General features: G+C 49.7%; 2 protein-coding genes and 1 non-coding gene across 3 annotated transcripts in view; 2 read left to right on the forward strand and 1 right to left on the reverse strand.

Moving 5' to 3' along the window:
- Window positions 1–15,169, forward strand: part of LIMD1 (LIM domain containing 1) — a 35,691-nt gene extending 20,522 nt beyond the window's left edge. The window contains exons 3-8 of the mRNA XM_027793596.2: window positions 2,737–2,804; window positions 4,103–4,165; window positions 5,629–5,759; window positions 6,873–6,924; window positions 8,093–8,161; window positions 9,012–15,169. Coding sequence (XP_027649397.2) covers window positions 2,737–2,804; window positions 4,103–4,165; window positions 5,629–5,759; window positions 6,873–6,924; window positions 8,093–8,161; window positions 9,012–9,149 — 521 coding nt within the window. The 3' untranslated portion in view covers window positions 9,150–15,169. The remainder of the gene's footprint in view (window positions 1–2,736; window positions 2,805–4,102; window positions 4,166–5,628; window positions 5,760–6,872; window positions 6,925–8,092; window positions 8,162–9,011) is intronic.
- A 989-nt stretch (window positions 15,170–16,158) lies between these two features.
- Window positions 16,159–16,231, reverse strand: TRNAR-ACG (transfer RNA arginine (anticodon ACG)). Its single transcript has one exon. It is a non-coding gene; the product is annotated as a tRNA-Arg (tRNA).
- Window positions 16,232–16,588: 357 nt separating this feature from the next.
- The window catches only part of SACM1L (SAC1 like phosphatidylinositide phosphatase), a 31,080-nt gene continuing 30,439 nt past the window's right edge, over window positions 16,589–17,229 (forward strand). The window contains exon 1 of the mRNA XM_055803747.1: window positions 16,589–16,784. Within this exon, the coding sequence (XP_055659722.1) occupies window positions 16,726–16,784 (59 nt within the window). The 5' untranslated portion in view covers window positions 16,589–16,725. The remainder of the gene's footprint in view (window positions 16,785–17,229) is intronic.

Genomic DNA, 17,229 nt, shown 5'->3' on the forward strand with positions numbered 1-17,229 from the left:
GCAGTGGTTGCAGGGCTACCTGATTACCCATGTTTTTGGCAAATTCCCAGTTACGTTTCTGACAGGGGCTTAAAGAGATTCGTGGAAAGGAGCTAAAAATACTTAAAATGACCACCTCTTTCCTAAAGAAAGTAATTAAATCATTCCGCCCTTCCGTCAAAGTGTTCTTGGTGTCAGCATCTCTTCTTCATGGGCCCACGTAATGCCAACAGCCAGATTATAAATCCTTTATAAAGAAGGGGTTTATCCCTCTGCTGAAAGAGTGTACAACAGAAGCCCAGGCGCAGTGTGCTGGCTGTGGCACCTTTTCTGAAGGTCTGTTGCCATCAGTCTTGACCTGCTAATGTCATGGGGTTAAAAATACACCGGGTGCAGAATGGCTGGCAGATGTTTTTTTTGTCACCGGTGAAGAGTGGTGTGGTGACAGCGATCCAAACCTCATCCCTTCTGCTGAACGGCTGCTGCTCATGCACCAGCCAGGGCCTTCATCCAAAGGAGCGTCTCCTCGTTGCATGGCTCCTCACCACTGCCAGCTTGTCTTTAAGGAGAGGCATTGCATACAGGTGGAAAGTTGTCTGGGCACCTGCTTATTGCACTGAACTGCAGCCCACACTGTTGCAGAATTTAAAATCAAAGTTAAATGGTTTTTGTTTGTTTTTGATTTTTAAGAGCGCCAAATCCCAATGGTATATTTAAATCAGTGGGAGATTTTCAGGGCTATTTCTTGGTGTATTACGCTTGTTGTTAACTTGCTTAGGACCACCATTGACAAGGGTGCTGCAAATCCCGGGTGTCCCCATGCTTCTCCTTCCCCTCCTCAGGAGCTGGTACCCTGCAACTGCTGGCGAGCGTGCCGGGCTTCCCCGTGCATGGGCAGGCATGAGCGGGGGTTATCTTACAAATACACGCTCTGGGTTATGAGCCCAAAAGCTAACACATCCAAGATTAAGTACCTTTTATTTCGGTGTTGGCAACCTTGGCAAAGCATCAGGGTGGGTGAGAGAAATCGGAGTGGGATGCTTTTGGGTTTGTTGGGTTTTCTTCCATGTCCCATCCGATGCCTGCGTCACTGCAGCAATGGGCTGGTGCCCCGACTCATCTCTGACCTCCGGGTAGCGCAGTTGTCCCCAGCGGGGGTTAGAGGAGGATGGGGGATGAGGACTCTGCTGGGGTGCCTCTGGCTCCCGCGCTGCCGGTAAACACGTGGCTGAGCAACGCCTGCAGCTTAACCACGAAGCTGCTGCATGTGCAAACGGGGCTTCATCCCTTGCGAAGCAGCTGCCGCGGCCTCCGCCTGCCTGGCTGGCTGAAACCTGGCCAGGGCACCGAGGGTCACTGGGGAACGCTGGGCTGGCTCAATTCATGGCAAAACCTCACCGGAGCATCTCCCTTTCCCAAGGAGCGGCGGGAGCTGTTTCCCAGCCGGAGAGTGCCCTCTGGCGTGCTCAGGAGACAGTAAAAACTGTAGTTTACCGAAGTGGTTTTACTTGGCTTCCTCCTTTTCTTAAAGCTTTGCAGGCACCGTGGTTATTCGTTGAAGGCCGCCAGGTAGGTGCATGCCAGAAAGCACCGAAATGTGACCTCCAGGCCAGTCCTGCGTGTCGTCCACATCCACCCGGCAGCTGATGATCACTTTTTTTAATGATGCTTGCCACGTGTAGCATATCAAGCAGGAGGCTTCTGGGGGCCCCCTTGTCTCAGTTCTGATTCCCTTCCAGCAGCGCCTGGCAGGTTCCTGAAAGCACGCAGCTCCGGCTGTGCCCGGGCAGCCTGCTCGCCCTGCCCGGGGTGCTGCTGCCTCCAGGCACGTGTCTGGGGCTCCTTGGCCCAGCAGCACGGGCAGAGCCACTCTGGTGCCCAGCTGCAATTCAACCCCCTGGCTGAACAGGGGAACTGGGCTGCAAAGAGTAAGAGATAGGAGCAGCTTTTTATGAACAAACAAAATCTGGCCCTTTTCTCTGGGGGGAAGGCAGGGCGTTTAGGAGAGGTGGTAGCAGCCTGAGCATGCATTGCCATAGTTACGTGGAACTGAAAACAGATGGTGAATATGAGGCTCAAATACAAAATCTGCAGTAAATATAAATCTTCCCCATATGTAGAGTCCTTTCTTGGAAAAACCTTTGTCATCTTCTTTCTGTTACGGTGTTCTGGTTTGAAAAAAAATATTCTTTAAATGGTTTCAAACTTTTGTTGGCAGCTGCAGTAACAAACGTGCTGGTGGTGAGCGCTCCAGTGTTGTGCTCTGCTGGGGGAAGACCAGGTTGCTGGGTGTTTCAGTGGCTTACGTGGCAGCTGCCAGTTGAAAGCACCTTCTAGTGAAACAGCATTGGTGTGACATTTTGAGGAAGGACGTCAAGCATGGATCACTCTCTGCATGCCCTTTCTTCTTTCCTCCTTGCTCCTCTCCTGGGCTGTTTTCCAGTGTGAGTCAGAGTACCCTCACTTGCTCTGGCCACCAGGTTGCTATTTCATGTTGTAATCTGCCAGGAGGTGGTCCAGGCTTGCAAAGCTACCCCCTCCCACCCAGAGGTGGAACTGTTACCTGGATCCAGTGATGGGCATTCATCAGCCATCACCAGGGGAAGAGGAGACGGGGTTAGTTGGGCTGGAGGCTGGGAAGACCCGTGCTGGGTTGGGTGCTTCTCTACAGCTGTGCAGCAGCTGTGCTTGGATGTCCTTGTTGTCTTCTCCCTGCTCTCTGCTGACCTTTCTCTTTTTTTTGCATTTTTTCCTCAGGTCGAAAGCTGAGAGGAAAAGCCTTTTATTTTGTCAATGGCAAGGTGTTCTGTGAAGAAGATTTCCTGGTAAGCATGCAGCTGACCCTTGTGCTGGCATGTCTCAGCCTCCCCGGCAGACATGCAGCCTTTCTGCCTGTCAGCTTTACTTGTGCTTCACACAGCTCTAGTCCGGCATTCTGCCAGACCCTTCTCTCCACCATTAACCCAGGGCCAGCCCCAACCATGGTGGCTGCCCACATGTGGTGCTGGAAACAGCCAAGCTGGGAGGCCATGGTTTTGCAGCACACAGCCCCTAGTTGAAGCCATAATCTCTTGTGGTGGCTCCTTCAAAGCATGTCTCTGTGGCTGTGCTGTGGAGACAGGAGTGAAAAGGATGGCTACGGAAGAATGAATGAGTGAATTTCCCTTTCCAATGAACTGGGTTTGCTTGGGCTTCTTAATAAATATCTTTCTGTTGCCCTCAATGGGTTTTGTGTGAACGTACCTGAGCATGAAGCAACCCCACAGTCCTGTCCTTGGCTGGTGGAGATAAAAAGCCATATACCCTTCTGCCGTGAGTCCTGATAGATTAAGCCTTCATTGGGACTTGAGAAAGTCATATTTGCCCACTTATTGAGAAGTCTAGTTAAATTTCTGTCAGAGAGAAGTGAGTTAATCTTTGCTCTCATCAGTATATTCTATATAAGCTGAAAATGGAAGGATTTGTTAAATGCGTATAAAACACTTCATTTTTCCACCCTTCAGACAGGACTGAAACCTTAGACAGAGGATGTGTTGTGCCTGAGGTGCATGTCATGGACATGACAGGCTGTTCCTCACCATTAGATCTCAGCAACAGCACCAAAAAAGTTGCTCTGGGCCAAATGTGGCTGTTACCCTAACAGGGAGCTGGGACAACACCACTGACCTTGGAGAAGCTTTAGTAGACCTATGACAGTGTAACCAAAGGAAGAATTTGGTTTCCCAAGCCTATATATACAGATATTGTGATATGAATGTGATAAACACAAGTAGTTCCTGGCTTGTAGATTCACATCATCAAATAAGCATGTAAGTCTGATCAGTAAATGCCTTATTTGCATGTGCATTTATGGTATTTACTTTTATACCTAATTAAATTTAAATTTAGGACTTGGAAGTTACAGGAACTCGTACTCCCTCTGAACACTGGAAGTCTGCTGTCTTTATAGAACATCCTCTGGAGATCCATCCACAGCTTCATGTACTGAAAAAAAGCACTGGATAGTTTAGCTTGTGGAAGAAGTATAGAAAAAGGCCGTGCAAATAACACCCTGCAATGCACTTTTGCTTATGCTCGACTAGCCTTGTGAAATTTTAAGTGAATTCTGTTTTTGTCCTTGCAGTATTCTGGTTTCCAGCAGTCAGCAGACAGGTGTTTCATTTGTGGTCATTTGATAATGGACATGGTAAGTGATAATTGCTTTAGGAGAAAAAAAATCCCACGGCTTTTTAGAAGAATGCATCAAAAGCAAAATATATTCATATCCAGTACTGTCTGTTATCATCTGGTAGTCTGTCTAGTGTGAGATTGGTGGCAGAAAAAAAATCCACTAAGGCTTTTGTTGATTTTTGCTGAGAAGTGAAGCTGGCACCCTGCTGTGTGAGGTGCAGAGGCTGCTCTGCCTGTCATCAGGGCGTGCTGAACAATAGAGCCTTCAGCTCTTTCATCGCCTTTTGGGCTTTCCTGGACAGTGTATTTGTAATCTGCTGGTGCTTCCTGCTCAGAAGCGCCATGCCTCTGCAGTGCTCCTTTGCTGTGGAGGATCGGCATGGCTCTGCTGAGCCTGTCTTTCCTTGTAGCCAAGCTGTGGCTTCCCCTGTGTCTTCAGGATGAAGCTACTGTCTCATTGCCATTTTCTGTGGGTGCTGATACTGTGGGAAACAGGTTTGACCCAGAGTATGTGATCCAGACCTCTGTTCAGATCTGCCCGAGTCCTTGCAAACTCTTCGGTAGATGTGCAGACATCCTGCTGAAGCAGGTGGTTCTGATGAGCTTACAACAGGTATCATCCATTCAAGATGTGCACAAAGCAGGTCACAGCTCTGAGGATCAGCTGGCCTTTAGCCAGCACCAGGCAGCGTTCAGTTTTGGGTGGTTCAGAGGGGGACAAATTCATGGTCATGTAGGTGGTGGTGTATAACTACAGCTGAGGCAAAGAAATTAGGAATTTCTGGATGGTCAGTTCACAGCACGCTTTCCAAGATTTTCTCATGATTATTGTTAATAGTCTTTGCTTTCCTGTTTACACTGGAAAGCATATAAAGTGAGAAAAGCTACTTTATACTCCGAAGTCTGATCGCTCAGCTGATGGACCATGGTATTCTAGGTCGTAATTGCTGCCCCAAAGCTAGCAGGTGAATTGCAGCTATTGAGTTCAACACAGTTTCCATGATCTGTGTTAATTAGAAAGCCAGGCTAGCAAGTACAAAGGTCTTCGATATCTAAGGAATTATGAAAACCTGGCAATAGTATTTGTTGCAGCCTCTCATGGAGAATATAAAGATGTATTTCCTTTTGTTGGCTTGGTATGTATTACCTTGTGCATTGTCTACCTGTTGGCCTCAAAAATTTTTTGCTTTCCTTTAAATTCTGTCACTTCTTTCCTTTGTAAGGCTAAATACCTTGACTGAGACTCTGAATTGTTCTCTTACCCATGCTAATAACTCATTTCTCTGGAACCAGGTGATACATATTGATTCAAGCTGCCCTTTCCATCCTTGTTAATTCTTTTTTCAGATGAGGTGCCTAGAAAAAGACACAGCCCTGCTGATCAATATGCAGCATTGTCTGGTATAAAGCTGTGTGTTTATTATTTTTACCTTTATTGGCTGTTCACATGCATTTTTCCTGTCTCTTGGTTTGTTACAGATCCTGCAGGCTCTAGGGAAATCATATCATCCAGGCTGCTTCCGATGTGTGGTCTGCAATGAGTGTCTGGATGGTGTGCCATTCACCGTAGATTCTGAAAACAAAATCTACTGTGTCAGAGATTACCACAAGTAAGGACAAAATAAACAGCAGAGGTCCACAAGCTAATTTAGCTTTTCAGCTAGCTGGGAAGTGTGGATTAGTAAAACAGGGGCAGGGTTAGAAGCTAGAAGTTTGAGGATGGGGCTAGACCCTAGAAATTCCTAATGTCTCCTCTTGTCCTGTCATTGACTCCTGTGTAACTCTGAGGAAGTCATTTAACGCCTAGGCTTCAGCTGCCCCTTCTGCAAAGCACAGGTAGTGAGAAATAGTGCTCATGAAGTGTTCAGTGAGGTAAGAAATTAGTCTGCTCTAAGGTAAGACTGAATGCTTGTGGAAATCAGTGTGGGTTACTTTTTGAATAGTTGAGGGGCAGAGTTTCACTTTTAAAGAATCGCCACCGAGCCTGCAAAGCAGAACTTACCCAGCTCTAAATTAAACGACTGATAAATCCACTTAAAGACTCACTTGTCATTTAGACAGTAAGATAAAACGGCTGTGCTCTTAGCTGGTAGTTATGATATTAGAGCTGCGTACAATTTGAGTGTCTTTCTGACTTGCTTTGCTCCTTGCTCCATTTTCTGAGCAGGCAGGGTATTACGTGTTGCTCAGGCAGCCCCTGGAGCGGTTCTGCGTTGTGCCAAAACTAGATTTACCTCCGTGTGCCACTGTTGCTCTGAAATGATGCATATGTCTTTGCAATTTAGTTTAATTTAGTTATTTATTTATCATGTTACATTGTGTTATAAAGCCCTAAAGAACCATGCAGTCCTGCAGTATTTTATCTGAGGTTTCCTGCCCCAGAGCTGCCACTTCTTTTGGTATGTTTTTCTGGGGATGGTTCTGCCCAGTTTCTCCTCATTCTCTCTTCCAAATCTCTCAGTAGCAGCCAAGAATTTTTCAGGGGGCTTTGGTTTTCTTCTGGCACTGTGTGAAATGTAAGGTCTCTTTTTGCCTGATGGAGCAATGTGTGCTAAGGATTACTTACAGTCAATGCTGAAATGCGTTTATGATCTCAGGATGCAAAGCTTTCCTGTGGATATGTTATTCACAGCTGCAGCTTTTCTTCTTACAGCCAAGAACATACAGGCCTCTCTTTTTATGTTGATCTATAACTTGTCTTCAATTTCTCATTGCTCTTCCAGAGTTTTAGCTCCGAAGTGTGCAGCGTGTGGGCTTCCCATCCTGCCCTCTGAGGTGAGAGCCTTTTTTCCCGTATGCCCCCAGGGGAGGAGGCGTTGTTTCTCAGGCCCTTGCAGATGGGGAGAGATGATCACTGCCCCCAGTGTGCAACCTTTTGGCCTAAGCTCATAGGCTGTTCTTGAGATGTGACCCGTCTTTTGCTTGATAATGAAGCTTAATCTTGCTGGCTTAGGCTTTTTTCATCTCCTGCAGGGTTATACTGCTGCTAGTTTTATGTTCGCGATACCTTTCCTTGATGTCAATCAATTGCTGGTGGCACTCGTGAATGACCTCTGTGTGACCCCTCTGGGACTAACTTGTTTTAATACTTGGAGGAGGCGACTCTTGGGCAAAACTAATTCAAAATGCTGAGAAATTGTGATATACTGAAATTACCAAATCATTAATGCATGGATAGATGTGACTGTCAGAGAGACTTTTACATTCCTGGTGCTACATCGTAGACAATATCTGCATGTAGAAGAATGGCTGCAGAAGCATGGCCTTAGAATCTCTGAAGATCTGCACAATCCAGGCCTGGTATTAGAATAGGCCTGTAATCAGAATTGTACTGAAGTTGCTGTGCTGAAGTTAACAAGAAAGGTAGCCTTGAGCTATTCTTGAATCCTGAGACCAAGTAATTATGTTGTGCCAACAGGCCGTGGCTGTAACAAGATACAGCTGCTGGGAAAGCAGGTGCAGGGCCAAGGAAGATAGGGACCGGTATGGGAAAATAGGGAGTAACAAACTACGAGGCTGAAGCACAGCAACACAATTAGCTACATGGATAGAATGCTTATTTTAGTCATGATAATTAGGGGTGTGAGAACCACGCGTGTTTAGAGACTACTAACCAATTGTATTTCTGCTTTACAAATATGCATGTGTATCGGTTCTCTATGAGTAGTGTTAGAAACTAATAAAGTTGAGCAAGATGCATAACTCATATTGAGCGTCTTCTTGACTCTGGCGAACCCGTCTTCCAACATCTGCAGTCACTGGATGATGCTTTCCTGTGAAAATAACTGCAGGTGACAGGATTTATTTGTCATGTCCAACCAGCAGCCCAAATGCACAACCTCAACACTGACATTGTCGGAGGAAGCAATCTACAGAGAGCATGTGTCTGACCCTGCTGTAATCCTTTGTAAATTCCCTTCTCTTTTTGCTTGAATGCTTACAGGGGTCTGATGAAACCATTCGGGTTGTGTCCATGGACAAGGATTACCATGTGGAATGTTACCACTGCGAGGTAGGTCAGCAGCTTTCTCAGGGAGTGGGCACCTCATAGTGATAACTACTGTTATTTTTAAGATGGAAATAAATCTCGCTTCCAATTGCAGTAGACGAGCAATTCAAACCTTGCATTGTGTGACCCTTTATATCAGTGGCTGAAAGATTTCCAGTCTGAGGACAAAAGTTTTTGCAGTAATGTCTCAGCTGCTATTTCATTTGCTATCCATAAAGGTATGGGCAAAGAGTTAATTATTACTTTTAAACTTGGCAGTTTATTTGTTAATGAAGGAAACACGGTGACTTGGTAAGGTTTATTGCTGCCTTTCAGAAGCCCTGAGCTCCAGATCACATTAATGTATCTGATTTCCAAGTTAGATTGTTCAAAAACACTAAGGTGGTGACTCACCCCGTGTGGTGTAAGTTACCTTCACTCTTATCGGAAGTGAAGGTGTCATTGGGGCTGGAGAAAGGATATGGCTGCACAAAAAAATCCCAAGAGATGGCAGCTCTTCAACACCAGTTTGTCTCTGTGCAGGGCTTCCCAGAGTGTCTTCATACTAATGCTGTGAATTAAAATACCTAAATGTCTTCTCTCACTCTGCTCATAATACAGTGAAAAGAAGCCCTGACTCATCAGGCTGGTTTCACATCAGTACAACAGCAATTAATGTAATGTGAAGAGGTGAATCCTACCCGAGAGTGTAAGGAGACACGAGCACATTTAAAATACATAGGGTTTCGCCTCACAACAAGATCAAGCTTATTCAATAAAACTGCTTAAGACAAATTTGTACAAGCCTGCCCTCAAAATACCCGTCAGGTGCTTTCCTCCTCGTGTTCTAATAATTTGCACGGCCTCTCTGCAGGACTGCGGGATGGAACTGAACGATGAAGATGGGCATCGCTGTTACCCACTAGACGAACATTTGCTTTGTCACTCCTGTCATCTGAAACACATAGAGAATGGCACAACTCCAGCAGCTGCCTACCAGCACCACTACTAGCCAGCGTGGCCGACATCGGAAAGCTGGGACAGACAACTTGTTACATGATCTCCCTCTCCCCATCCTCAGCTGATTTCCTGTGCATGTTTTTCTGCCAGTTGGCAATATTCCTGTAAAAGGATATGAGAGATTTTTGCTGGATTCCCAGAGTGTCTATGCTTGTGAGTTCCAGCTCTATCAAACCATGTCTACTTGACCAAGAATGTGGCATGTTATCTAAACTGATTGGTTTACTTCTACGTGCCTTTTTCTGCTGTCTGGAGATTCCTCTTGGCTCATTTTGGAAGCTTCTTCAGTGAAAGCACAATTTGCTATCGTGCCTATGAACTCAGATCGTGCCATGCACAATTGAAAAGCCAGAGGCTGGCTTGTCTGCCTGCCTGCTGGGGACATCCCGTCAGTCTACTAAATGTTTCCTGACAAGCACATTTCATCAGATTCCCTGAAGGACATCAAGCGATTAATATCAGGTTTTAGATGCTCTTTTTTTTAATTAATTCTTTAGGAAAAGAAAAGAAAGAGGTCTGTACAAAATGGTGCACTCAGACCTTTCAGTTAATTCCCCAAACTCTGGTATCAAGCCTGGCTTCAAAAGCACCAACTCTCCAAGGACAAACCAGGTGCACTGGCTGGCAGCTGGAGGCTGACACACCATTTCAAACAGAACAAAAAACTGGAACAAGCTAGGCAAAGCTACTGCAATGACTTGGGGCCCAGGCTTCCGTGTCAGCATGATACGCAGGGGCCGGTCTGCTGTGTCAGAGACCGAACAGAGGATCATGTTTGAAAAGGAAAGGTCGGGATGCTGAAAGTGTGGACACGGGGGAAATCCATCCTCATTCTTGCTTGCAGAGCTCACTTTGGAAAAAAGCTCTCTGTACACAGACACTCGCCTGAGTTTTCCAGTTTGTCCCCATGGCTCAGCCCCCAGCCTGGCCACTCCTTTCCATGGTGTTTGCCCAGCACAAAGCCATTTCATAATGGTGCTTATTTAGAGCTCTGGGAACAAACTTGAGATTGTTATGAAGGCTTTGTTACACAGGGATTTAGAGCCCAGCTCCACAACCTGTACTCAGATGAGTATGTTGGTATAAACATATTTGCTCCCGTGAATAATAACAGCTTATCTGAGCAAGGGGTTAGAGGGCACTTACTTTCTGTTCTGCTGAGAAAGCAGAATGGCAGATGGTTTCACTTTTTGAACCCCCCTGCTTTATAGGCAAAGAAATCTGCTCCCTCAATGTGTTAATATGTAAGCGTGCCTGCAGTGCATGTTCTGTAGGTACCAAAGCTGTGCAGCCCCTCACGTACAGGTACAAAGTTATTGTTGAAGAAAAAGCTCTTTAATTTAAAGCCTCACATGCAGTTGGGGATCTTAGCTACCTTTTCCAACATACTGTTGTGGAAAACTAGCTAAATCCTCATGTGTCTATGCTAAAGATGTAAATTTGGTTCTGGCTGGCAGAGAATGAAATGATACTCTTTAATACCTTCTTAGTGAGGAAACTACAATAAATTAGCTGAGCAGTGGTACTGGGACTCCTGAAATGAGTCTGTGCCAAGAACCCACTATGGTTCAAACAAACCTTTTTTCCAGTAGCATGGATGTAGCTAGATAGGTGCTTGAACTTTACATCATGGAGTCAGACTGCCCTGTGTACTCATCTGGAGCAGCACAGGCGCCAGGTAGCAGCAAGCTGCCTGTCTGCTTGTGCTAATAAATACCATAGGCCTCTGTTTTGAGTGGTGCAAGATGCTGCACTCAGCGTTAAACAGAGGCACAAGCATCTGCTGTAAAACAAATGGAGACCGTGGCCTGTTAGCACCCTCCTACACGTCGGTATCAACTTCCTCGGCTGAAATGTGAACGTCCGAAACTGCCCAAGCCTCGCGAGCTTGGTGGTTTTGGTATGCAGTTTCATCGGGCTGACAGATCATCCAGCCTTCTGCCCCATCGAGTCATAAGCGCCTCTACTATTGCTGCTGCCCTTGGGGACAGGGGTGGCAGCAAGTGGCTGGAGGGTCCTGCCCTATAAACCATCCAGAGTTCCAGGTTTGTGTAGCTTGGCTCTGTGGCACCGTTTCTCCTGGGGACATGCAGCCCCTCAGTGAGTGACCAAAAGCCTGAGTGGGGGGATTTTCCCACCAGTACAGGTGGCTCTGGGCCATATCTGTCTTTGGAGAGTTTTACCCGTGAACTTAGAGGAGGTAAAATTGACCTCAAATATGTGAGCCCCCTAGAGCCGTAAATTTAGCCTCCAAATGCTGGATGGCAAAGGGATGGGAGCTGACACAAGATACAACCGGTGCTGCATGCAGGCAGTATGGATCGGGGCAGCAACAGCCGCGGCAGATCCTGTAGTGCTCTCACCCTGGTGCATGGCATCAGCTGTGTCCTGCAGCACAGCCAGGGCCAGGGGGATGTGTATTTCAAGGTGTGACTGTGATCTTAGGACTGTCTGAACCGACTGAGGTGAGAAATAATGCCAGCTGATGTCCCTGGTAAAAAAGTCAGATAGTCCCGGGGAAGTGGTTCCCCTCTCTGAGCTTCCTTTGGCAGCGAAGGCAGGGAGATACGAAGTGGCTTCTGGAAATCAGCTGGAAACACCAGCTTCCATCAGCTGTTACTCTGTCTCTACAATACCTGCTGCTGTGTGGCTCACGCTTTCGCTGGCTCTTGATTTTTAGAGCAGCCCCTCACGCACATTTTCTGGCTTTTGTTTCGGAAAGATCTGAAAACGCCAATGGGACTGAGACTTTCTTAAACGGTGGTTTAAACTGCTGTCTAACTCTTGCAGCCTTCCCCACAACCCCAAAATAAGCAGGAAAGGAGGGGAGGGGGAGAAGGACGGTTTCCCGTTGTGGAAGGCCTGGAGCAGCCTGTGCGGTAAGCTGTCTGCAGGAGCCCCCTTCGCATCACCGGGGAGCTTGGCCTCTGCTCCCACGCCGTGTCACCTTACTCCTACCAGCTGTCCCATGTCCCTCAGCGCTGGGGAAATGAAGGCTGCCCTACTTTCAGTTTTGAGGTCCCGTATAAATTATTTAGTGCCAATGCTCTCCTTTCCTGTATTTACGAAGAGCTAGGAATGACAATGTGAAGCTCTTGCAGATGGAGCGTGTGAGTTCATGCTTTTAAAGCAAAGGCACCTACTGCATTGCTCTGCTCCCCTACGCGTGCTCACTTGCACCGCTTGTATCTTTGGGAGTTTGAATTCGTTTAACCACGTTGTTATTTTTCCTAGGCTGTGGGTGTCTGAGTCCGTGTTGATTGTCCCGGGCTTGTCCCTGGCTCTGCAGCTGCCTGACAGTGGGTCCAAGGAGGGGGGAGGCAGGAGCGTCCTGCACAGGGGAGGCTTCTCCTCCTGACCCCCCCGCCAGACATCTGTGGAGCTGCAAACCCTCGCTGCCTGCTTCCAGGCAGCTCCCCCGCAGGGAGGAACGGGCAGGCAGGTAGCTCTGGAGCTGGAGGTGTGAGAATTGCATCCTCTGCAGAAGAATGTCAGAAAACATGCTGAATTGTGCCTATCTCCTGGCTGATAGCATTGGGTTTTGCTGTTCGTGTGAACTTTGGGGTTTTTATTTATTAAGGTGCTGAAACGTGCTATGAAAAGTTAGTCTTTATTCCTCCCCCAGAGTGCTCTTCTGACTGGTTTTAGGGTAAGGGACCCTTGGAAGTCCCATTGTGCTGGTAATGAGTAACTGTCATGCAAATGGTTATTCAAGTGAGTTCTCTGAAACTTGCTTTCAGGAACCGGCGCTTAATAGATATTTTTTTTCATTCAGATCATGCTGTTAAATTTCTATCATTTAGAATACAGAAACTCATTTAAATCGGGATTCTTGCATGAAAGCTGGGGAAAAGCCCCAGCTATAGAAGCAGCAGACGTTTTTCTGTCATTTGAAGTGTAACAAACACCTGTGTGATCAAAGTGATTTAGGGAACTGCCCTGATGTTTGGTGAGGTCTGTGGCTCTTCAGTTTCCAAGTTTCATTGGGGGGCTTTTAAAATGTTTTCCTAGTCTTTCAGGGTTTAAGTGATTTTTTCGGTAGATCTTTTTACTACAAAGTGACCAGCTCCTTGGTGTGGAAGTGGTGGAGTTCCATCAGCATCAGGTGTGCTGTGGCAGCCTCAAAAGGGGGAGACTGGGCCCCTCAGAGCTGGTGTGGGTCTGGCTGGCTGTTCAACAAAGGGGTTATCTTTGGCTGCCGAGAGAAAAAAGTAAATATCTTCCCATGCTTTTTCCTTGTACTGATTTTTAGCACTGGGAAAATATTTGGCATCCCTGAAATTCAGTATTCAGGTCTGTTCATAAGGACTGCTGTGACCTCTGCCTCTCTCCCCCATGAGTTCACCGCCGTGGGGAGAATCACAAGTGTATGCTTCCTAATGAATTTAGTCCCTATTTTGCACTTCCCTGGAAATCTTACCACTTCATTATTTCAGCAACAGCAAAACCAGGTCCTTGCTGGAAGGAAAATTAACACACGCTCTCCATCCTTACTTTGACCTGATCCTCCGAATTACCTGATTATCGGACTGCTGCCAGTCGATGCAGCAGAAGCTTTGTACTGTTTTTGCTAAGAAAATCACATGAAGGGCTCCATCAGCATTGGAGTTGAGAAGCGCAGGCAGTCCCACTGAAACCAGTAAGATGTGCATGTAGATGAAAATCGATGTGTGTGTGTAGGGCAGTTGGGATCAAGGGCAGAGTTATTTTATTGCAGATGAGACATACTTGAGGGTAAATCTGTGGCAGTGTAAAAGTTGCCTTGAAATGACCACTGAAGTGGACTGTCAACTTTCTTGCTCAAAAAACAGTGTGGGGGTGCACAGAGAAAGAAGGATGCGACTTTAAAAATACGGTAGCTGTAGGAAAAAGAGAGCAGGTGATTACAGAGAGCAGGGGAGAAGGCGGCACGGAGAGGAGTTGTTCTAGTTTGTCGTGTTCCTGGACACTTATTAGAGGGGGTTTTGTGGGGAAGTGCAGCTGCATACACTGGTCTGGACCGTGCTTCTCCCATGTCAGCCTTGGCTTCATGCTCTGTGTTCGCTTTTGGGGTGGCGTGTGCTGTCGTGTCTATGCACGTGGACATACGCGGCATGTGCTGCTGTGAGACACCCGCCCTTCATGCCTCTGTGCCCATACCAAGTGTCTGTAGATGCATTTTGAGCAACTTTCTGTGCATGAGTGTAAGGACAAGTTGACCCAGGCTTCATCACTGGAGAAACATCTCTGGAGTCAGTACTTGTGGGCAGGGAAGGGCTATGGCCAAATACATGTCCCTTTTGCCCCAGATTCTTGAGGCCGAGCGCCTGCGTCGCTGGGAGAAGCTGGGAGGGGGGGTGCATCTCTCATGGCACCGCATTTACGCTTTCATTTTTCTTTTCCATCTCTGCGTCCTGCCACTCGCTGGTTGCAGTGGCGCTAGGTGTGCTTACCGGAGCTGGCTGGGCAGGCTGCCTGTTGTGAACCCAGAGGGAGCCTGGAGCTGCTCACCCACCCTTTTCTTAAGGAGAAGCAACATTAAGCTTTTCAGAGCAATAAAAATCCTCCCCCTGCTTTCTTCCAGGGCAGCCAGAAGCTCGCATGGCAACATGCATCCGTAGCCTGCTAAGGCAAGATGAGAGACGGGAAGAAACTGTCCCCGTGGGGTGGCCAGGCTGCAGCTCCCATGCTGGCACCGGCCCTGGTCCCCGCGCAGCAGGTCTGCGGTGCACGGCCAGGTGGGGACCTGGGCACACACACGCAGGCTGTGGCTTTGCGTGCAGAGAGCAAATCCAGAGCCTCACTAACGATACTGAACGGTACTAATTATTTGGTTTCGTGTTTCCTTCAAAGCTCAACTCTGGGAGAGAGTATTTTAGGTTTTGTGCTGGTGTAACTAACCTTAGCCACCTGTGAACACAGCCCTCTTTTCTTCTGTGCTGTTAAATATTTATAAAGAATGAAGGCCGGCAACGGGAGCGAAGCCACGGGCCTGTTGTGATTTCAGTGATTAAAGACAGTATCATCAAGCAATGCTCAGCATCAAGTCTTTCCTAAAATTACAATGATTGTCATCGCCCAGAGTCCACGAGGAGGAAGTTACGCTGTGAATGATTGTTTCCCAAGCTCTGCCTTCCTCCTGCCCCCCCCCCCCCCCCCCATCAGTGGCTGAGGCTGTGACTGGTCAGGGGAACCTCCCTAGTGGGGTTCACTGGGGATTTTCAGTCCTTCACAAGCAGGCCGTGTTTGCTGCAGCCCCATCGGAGGCTGTCCTGCCCCATCAGAGGCTGTCCTGCCCCAGCGTCCCTCTGGGGAGACCTGGTTCCCTTGGTGAGGGACTGGGGAGGGATGTCTATGGGTGGGAGCAGGCTCTGGTCCCAGCATGGGGCTCTCCTTTGCAGTGCTGGTGGGGATGGGTTCCTTAGAGGGTTTTGGGGTGCCACCATAGGCTTCATTATCAGTGGCCATGCCACCTTATGTCTGAAGGCAGGATGCTCAGGTACCACTGGCGGAAGAGCACCACGGCAGCATGGAGCTATTGGCTAAAATGAAGTGAATAAATAGCATTAACCGTAATTACAGTGTGGGGTTCCCCCTCTTCAAGGCAAGAAGCTGCCCAAAACTGGGGCATGGTACCCAGGGGGTTGGATCCAGTGGGAAAGTGGCCAGGAGGTGCCCCAGGCTGGGTCTATACTAAACCCCCAGAACTGGGCTCCCCGCCCCAGCCAGGGTGCCCAGGTGGACACCAGCCTCCCCCACAGCAGCCATCTCCGAGGTGGCGATTGCGGGGTCAGGGGGTGCTGGCAAGAGCATGAACCCCTGTAATGCCAGCCAGCCCTGGGGTGCTTTGGAGGCCCCTGCACCTGACAGACCCCTACACTGGGGGAATGAAGGTGGCCACGGTGGGTCTGAGCAGGAGCGGGGGCTGCCCAGGAGCGGTGGTGCAGGCAGCACCCTCAGGCTGGAGTCCTGGAAGGAAAAAAGAGTTACGGTGTGGCAAGAAAGGAAAAAAAACGAGCAGCCGAGCCAGCCAGGAGTCGAACCTAGAATCTTCTGATCCGTAGTCAGACGCGTTATCCATTGCGCCACTGGCCCTGCTCGGATGATAATGTTTCCTCACACTGACTTCACCACAGTTCGGGCCTGGGGGCGGGGCCGCCCCCTAGAGGACAGCTAATCCGACACCACCTCCCCGCCGACGCCCCTCCCAGCGGCTCTCCCGGAGCGTGGCTCCCCACGCACCCACGCGCTAGTCAGTCCCCACCGGCTCCGTTCGAACGCCTCCGCCCCTCCCGCTCTCGGCAGCGCGTCACCGTTTAGCGGCCTCCTGCTGGCCCGCGCCGCGCCGGGGGCGGGGCTAGAGCGCGGCGGTCCGGCCAATCGCGGGGCTGGAGAGTCAGGCCGGGCCCTCCCCCTTCCCCTATAGGCGGTGCCCCGCCCTGCGGGCTCGCTAACGTGCCCGAGTAGGTTTGTCCTGTGCGGGGTCCCGTCCCTCGCGGCTGGGGGACGCGTCAGTCTGGAAGGGAGGGAGCGGCCGGGCCGGAGGGGGCGAGAGCGACGCGGAGCCGGCGGCGGCCGGAGACGGACGAATGGCGGCAGCAGCAGGAGCGGCGGCAGCGGCGGCGGCGGCCTACGCCAGCCTGAAGCTGTGAGTGACCCGCCGGGGGGGGGGGGGTACGCGGCTCGGTCACCTGCCGCTACCGGTCCCGCCGGAGGGGCGGGGCGGGGCCGGCCGTGGGGAAGCGGGCGCCTGTGCCCTCCCCGCCCGTCTCGCGCTCCCCTCACGGACCCGCGCGCCCCGGGAGCCCCGCGACTGCCCGCCGCCCCCCGCCGCCGTGCCGTGCCTGCCGCCGCCGCCCCGCCTCCTGGGCCGGCGCGGAGGGCTCGGCCCCAGGCAGCGGCTGCGTGCAGCCCCCGCGGCGGGCGGACTTTGGCCGCGGCACGGACCCGATCCCCTTTCGCCCGCCGCCTGATAGCGCCGCTCCGGGCAGAGGCGCTGCTGGCGGCCACCCGGCCGGCTCCTTTCCGCTCCTGCACACACCGGAGGGCGGGTGCCGGCGGGCCCTACCCGGTGCCCTCCGCGGCGCGGCCGG

Source organism: Falco peregrinus, chromosome 5, assembly GCF_023634155.1.
Source record: "Falco peregrinus isolate bFalPer1 chromosome 5, bFalPer1.pri, whole genome shotgun sequence".
NCBI classification, from domain to species: domain Eukaryota; kingdom Metazoa; phylum Chordata; class Aves; order Falconiformes; family Falconidae; genus Falco; species Falco peregrinus.